The sequence below is a fragment of the Ascaphus truei genome, chromosome 15 (genome assembly GCF_040206685.1).
Source record: "Ascaphus truei isolate aAscTru1 chromosome 15, aAscTru1.hap1, whole genome shotgun sequence".
Classification (NCBI taxonomy): Eukaryota; Metazoa; Chordata; class Amphibia; order Anura; family Ascaphidae; genus Ascaphus; species Ascaphus truei.
The window spans coordinates 14,159,947-14,165,946 of NC_134497.1; the positions used below are offsets into that span (position 1 = coordinate 14,159,947).

General features: G+C 52.2%; 1 protein-coding gene across 1 annotated transcript in view; it reads right to left on the bottom strand.

Annotated features, from left to right (window-relative positions):
- RTEL1 (regulator of telomere elongation helicase 1) overlaps window positions 1-6,000 on the bottom strand; it is a 46,806-nt gene that overhangs the window by 15,469 nt on the left and 25,337 nt on the right. The window contains 10 exon segments of the mRNA XM_075571199.1: window positions 1,216-1,509; window positions 1,670-1,888; window positions 3,715-4,092; window positions 4,243-4,461; window positions 4,653-4,781; window positions 5,285-5,374; window positions 5,377-5,388; window positions 5,583-5,607; window positions 5,609-5,662; window positions 5,664-5,792. Coding sequence (XP_075427314.1) covers window positions 1,216-1,509; window positions 1,670-1,888; window positions 3,715-4,092; window positions 4,243-4,461; window positions 4,653-4,781; window positions 5,285-5,374; window positions 5,377-5,388; window positions 5,583-5,607; window positions 5,609-5,662; window positions 5,664-5,792 — 1,549 coding nt within the window.

The following is a 6,000-nucleotide window of genomic DNA, read 5'->3' on the forward strand; positions in this document are numbered from 1 at the left end:
TTCAAGGACTTGAATATTTGCTATTACTTCTACATTGTTTGACATTACCAAATCCAGTACGGCCCCACTCCTGATTGGTTACTCAATAATTTGGGTTAAGCACCCCCAAAAACCTGTTTCCTTTTGTTGTAATGCTAATCTCATTGCCCCAGTCTATGTCTGGATAATAAAAACCCCCATTATGCAAACATGACCCAGTTTTGATGCCTTCTCCATTTACAAAAGTATTTTAGCTTCCTCAAATCTCACAGATATTTGGTGGTTTATAGCATATTCCCACAAACATTTTCTTTATACTTTTACCTCCACTGCTAATTTCTATCCACAAGGTCTCTACATTTTCATCATTCCCTACATAAATACCTTACCTTATAATAGGTTTTAGATCCGTTTAACATATAAACATAGTCCACCTCTTCTATTTGCTCGATCCTTCAGAAAAAGGGAATAACCCTCTAAATTAACTGCCCAGTCATAAATTTCATCCCAGCATGTTTCAGTAATGCCTAGATCATCATAATGCTCCCTTGTAGCTATTTATTCAAGCACCCCCACTTTGGTCTTTGGGTGTCTGATTGTGTCATAGGCTGACAGATATTCTACTGCTCTCTCGGTATAGTGTGTGTATATACACACTGCATTCACTGTGTCACAGGCTGACAGATATTCTGCTGCTCTGTGTAGTGTGTGTTTATATACACACTGCTCTCTCGGTATAGTGTGTGTATATACACACTGCATTCACTGTGTCACAGGCTGACAGATATTCTGCTGCTCTGTGTAGTGTGTGTTTATATACACACTGCTCTCTCGGTATAGTGTGTGTATATACACACTGCATTCACTGTGTCACAGGCTGACAGATATTCTGCTGCTCTGTGTAGTGTGTGTTTATATACACACTGCTCTCTCGGTATAGTGTGTGTATATACACACTGCATTCACTGTGTCACAGGCTGACAGATATTCTGCTGCTCTGTGTAGTGTGTGTTTATATACACACTGCTCTCTCGGTATAGTGTGTGTATATACACACTGCATTCACTGTGTGTCACAGGCTGACAGATATTCTCCTGCCTTTTCTGCCATCTCTGTTTTCCCCCCCAGAAGAATTTGAATCTTTTAACCCCCCTCTGGGACACATGGTCTGAAGAGGCAACAAGGCACTTGCAGGGGAATAAAGGGCATGTTGTGACATTGCCGGGGGTCACTCACCGTCACCATGTGTTGGTCCCTGGGGTCTCTCTTGCTGCTGGGCGGCTGGAGTCACAGTGTGGGGGTCTCCGTTCGTGTCGCACAGAATGCCAGGCGTCTCTGCATCATTTTGGGGCGAGGGATCCGGTGGTAGCTTCCTGTCACAGTCCGGGGGTCCCTGTGCATCCTGCTGGGGGGGTCCCTGTGCATCCTGCTGGGGTGGCCTCTGTGCCTCAGGTGGTCCTTCACCATTCAGATCCGCACACAGCTGGTTGAACATCTTCTTGTGATGAGGACGCACAAACCTGTGGAATTCTGAGAGATGGGGGGGGAGACAGGTGGGAGGTGTGAGACCCCTACCTCCCCCATACTGTGTCACCTAATTCCCCTCACACAATCAGCCACACTGTGCCAACCCACACCCTACATAGTCCCTCCCCACGTACTCCAACACCCTTTATCCCCCCCGTCTCACCCCTCAGCAGTCTGTAGTGCTCTGGGCGCTCCGTCAGTAGCCCTGCGATCTCGGACACCATGGCGGAGTAGTCGTCCGTCTTCTTGTAGGAAGAGAGAGCGCTGGAGAAGCGCTGGTAATTGGAGAGTCCCAGAGCCTCCGTCACCTGGTTCAGGTACGCAGTCAGCTGACTCCGCCCCTCCTGCCCTGCGGGGCCACACCCACTGCCACCTGCTGGAGCTGCAGGGGTAGAAGGTGCCAGTGAAGGAGCCGTCGGCTAGACACGCAGAGAGAAAGAGAAGGGGGAGCGCGCAAAACAAGGGGGGGGGGAGCACCCAAGTGTGAGGGAGGGAGAGAGCGAGAAATCAGTGTGCGAGGAGGAGGAGAGCGAGAAATCAGTGTGCGAGGAGGAGGAGAGCGAGAAATCAGTGTGCGAGGAGGAGGAGAGAGCGAGAAATCAGTGTGCGAGGAGGAGGAGAGAGCGAGAAAGCAGTGTGCGAGGAGGGGGAGGAGGAGAGAGCAAGAAAGCAGTGTGCGAGGAGGAGGATTGAGCGAGAAAGTAGTGTGCGAGGAGGAGAGCACGAGAAAGCAGTGTGCGAGGAGGAGGATTGAGCGAGAAAGCAGTGTGCGAGGAGGAGAGCGCGAGGAGGAGAGCGCGAGAAAGCAGTGTGCGAGGAGGAGGAGGAGGATGGAGGAAGAGAATGAGAAAGCAGTGTGCGAGGAGGAGAGCGAGAAAGCAGTGTGCGAGGAGGAGAGCGAGAAAGCAGCGTGCGAGGAGGAGAGAATGAGAAAGCAGTGTGCGAGGAGGAGAGAATGAGAAAACAGTGTGCGAGGAGGAGAGAATGAGAAAGCAGTGTGCGAGGAGGAGAGCGAGAAAGCAGTGTGCGAGGAGGAGAGAATGAGAAAGCAGTGTGCGAGGAGGAGAGAATAAGAAAGCAGTGTGCGAGGAGGAGGATGGAGTAAGAGAGTGATAAAAGAGTGTGCGAGGAGGAGAGAATGAGAAAGCAGTGTGCGACGAGGAGAGAATGAGAAAGCAGTGTGCGAGAAGGAGAGGAGAAGAAAGCAGTGTGCGAGAAGGAGAGGAGAAGAAAGCAGTGTGCGAGGAGGAGATCACCATTTCTACACGTCTATGTTAAGCCCTGATATGTTTTTGTTCCCCAGGTGAGTGTTACATAGTTACATAGTAGTTACATAGTAGTTACATAGTTACATAGTAGTTACATAGTAGATGAGCTTGGGAAAAAAAAAGAGACATAAGTCCATCAAGTCCAACCTATGCTAAATTTAGACGACAGATACTTTATCCTATATCCGTACTTACAGTATATTGATCCAGAGGAAGCAAACACACAACCCCAATGACACATCGTCTAATAATATCTCATAAGGGGAAAAATACATTTCCTTCCCGACTCCAAATATTGGCAATCAGATTACTCCCTGGATCAATATCTTTCTCATATTTACTTATTTGGTCTATTCCTTTATTTTTTAACAGATCTGTTGTATCTGCCCTCACAGTCTCCTTGGGTAATGAGTTCCACACTGTAACTGCCCGTACTGTAAAGATCCCTTTCCTTTGTTGCTATTGAAATCTCTTTAAGGGATGAGCCTGTGTCGTTTGTACTGCCCTTGGGATGAATAGTTCTTGTGAAAGCTCCCTGTACTGACGCCTCTTTTCTAATGTAAATAAATCTAATTTAGGCTTACATATATTCTGCTGCTCTCTGTGTAGTGTGTGTTTATTTACACACTGCTCTCTCTGTATATAGTGTGTATATACACACTGCATTCACTGTGTGTCACAGGCTGACAGATATTCTCCTGCTCTGTGTAGTGTGTTTATTTACACACTGCTCTCTCTGTATATAGTGTGTATATACACACTGCATTCACTGTGTGTCACAGGCTGACAGATATTCTCCTGCCTTTTCTGCCATCTCCGTTTTCCCCCCCAGAAGAATTTGAATCTTTTTCCTTCCTCTGGGACACATGGTCTGAAAAGGCAACAAGGCACTTGCAGGGGAATAAAGGGCATGTTGTGACATTACCGGGGGGCCACTCACCATCACCATGTGTTGGTCCCCGGGGTCTCTCTTGCTGCTGGGTGGCTGGAGTCACAGTGTGGGGGTCTCTGTTCGTGTCGCACAGAATGCCAGGCGTCTCTGCATCATTTTGGGGAGAGGGATCCGGTGGTACCTTCCGGTCACAGTCCGGGGGTCCCTGTGCATCCTGCTGGGGGGGTCCCCGTGCATCCTGCTGGGGGGGTCCCCGTGCATCCTGCTGGGGGGGTCCCTGTGCATCCTGCTGGGGGGGTCCCTGTGCATCCTGCTGGGGGGGTCCCTGTGCATCGGGTCTCCTCTGGCAACAGCCGGCACCGGTCAGATCCTCACACAGCTGGTTGAACATCTTCTTGTGAGGAGGACGCACAAACCTGTGGAATTCTGAGATGGGGGCGGGGGGGACAAGTGGGAAGTGTGACACCTCCCTAATTCCCCTAACACAACCTGCCACATTGTGCCAACCCACACCCTACATACTCCCTCCCCACGTACTCCAACACCCTTTATCCCCTCCCCCCCCCCCCGTCTCACCCCTCAGCAGTCTGTAGTGCTCTGGGCGCTCCGTCAGTAGCCCTGCGATCTCGGACACCATGGCGGAGTAGTCGTCCGTCTTCTTGTAGGAAGAGAGTGCGCTGAAGAAGCGCTGGTAATTGGAGAGCCCCAGAGCCTCCGTCACCTGGCTCAGGTACGCAGTCAGCTGACTCCGCCCCTCCTGCCCTGCGGGGCCGCGCCCACTGCCACCTGCTGGAGCTGCAGGGGTAGAAGATGTCAGTGAAGGGGCAATTACACCTACGGGCAGAGGGGGGCGCTGATGGCATTAGAACAATTCATGAGCCACGTAAAAAGGCGCTGAGCGTTCAACATCTTCCTGTGCAACCCTGTACTCCTAAAGCAATAAAGCACTGTGCGGCAGGGTCTCCGGGTGGGACTATAGGACTCACCTTTCCCGTCGGTCGGTGCAGAGAGCAGATGTGGCCCCCCGTGGTTGAGGTGCCCCTCGTGACTAAGCTGCTCAGCGGAGGCCTCGGAGAACGTTAGTTTGGGCTCAGCCTTAGCAGCAGCCGCCTGCGCTGCAGACACAGAGAGGTGAGCCGCGAGTGAGAGAGAGAGTAAGAGCCACGAGCCAGAGGAAGGGAAAAGGGGAGAGACAAGGCGGGGGATGGGGGAGTGCGCGAGGAAGAGGGGGGGGGAGAGGGGGGAGGGGGAGGGAGGGGGAAAGAGAGAGAGAGAGAGAGAGAGAAAGAGAGAGAGAAAAAGAGAGAGGAAGAGAGAGAGAGAGAAAGAGAGAGAGAAAGAGAGAGAGAGAAAGAGGAAGAAAGAGAGAGAGAGGAAGAGAGAGAGAGAGAGAGAGGAAGAGAGAGAGAGAAAGAGAAAGGAGAGAAAGAGAAAGGAGAGAAAGAGAAAGAGAAGGAAAGAGAAAGGAGAGAGAGAGAGAGAACACGCAAGAGAGAGGGAGTGGAACAAGAGTGGGGGAGGAGCAGGTAAGACTGGAGTGAGAGAAAGAGAGGCAGAGGGAATTGGAGTGGGACTCCGGATCCGGTGCTCAGCACTCACCTCTCTCGCGCTCATGTCCGCGGGACGTTGTGCTCCGGTTTGAATCCGCAGTCGGCCCCGGTCAGCTCCTTACATGCTGCATCAAACTGCTGCTTGTGGTGAGGGCGATAAACTGGTAGAAACCTGCAGGGGCAGCAATGAGCACGAGGGTGAAAGGGGTTATGGGTCACAATATACAATGGAGGTGGAATGGTCAGAGAATACATACAGGCGAGGTAGTGGGAGTGCAGAGCCGGGGTTAGAGGTGGAGGTCATAAGGTGAAGCAGAGGTCAGATCAGCGAGATAAGTAGAAGCAGGGGTCAGAGGTCAGGGTCACCTCGCATGAGGTCGTGCTTCCCCGGGGTCCTGGCAGAGCAGAGTGCGGAGCTGGGGCAGGAGGCTCAGAAAGTCATCGCTTCCGCTTGTAGCTCGTCATGGCCGCCATGAAAAGGTCGTAATTACACTGACTGAGAGACTGCTTCACCGAGAGCAGAAAGAGAGAGGCACGGCTCGCCTTCTGACCAGGGGGAGAGCCGTCATCCAGGACCTGGGGAGGGAGGAGGACCAGGATCATGAGGGGGGAGAGAAGGAAGGGTTGGGGGCGTGGGGGGGAAAGAGCGAAGGAAGGGTCAGGTGGGGGGGGGAGAGAAGAGAGAAGGAAGGGTTTGGGGGGGAGGAGGAGAGTTGGAGAGAGAGGAGAGATAAGGCGGCAGAGAGGGAGAAGGCGTGGGGGGGGGGGGTGGAGAGAAGGCGTG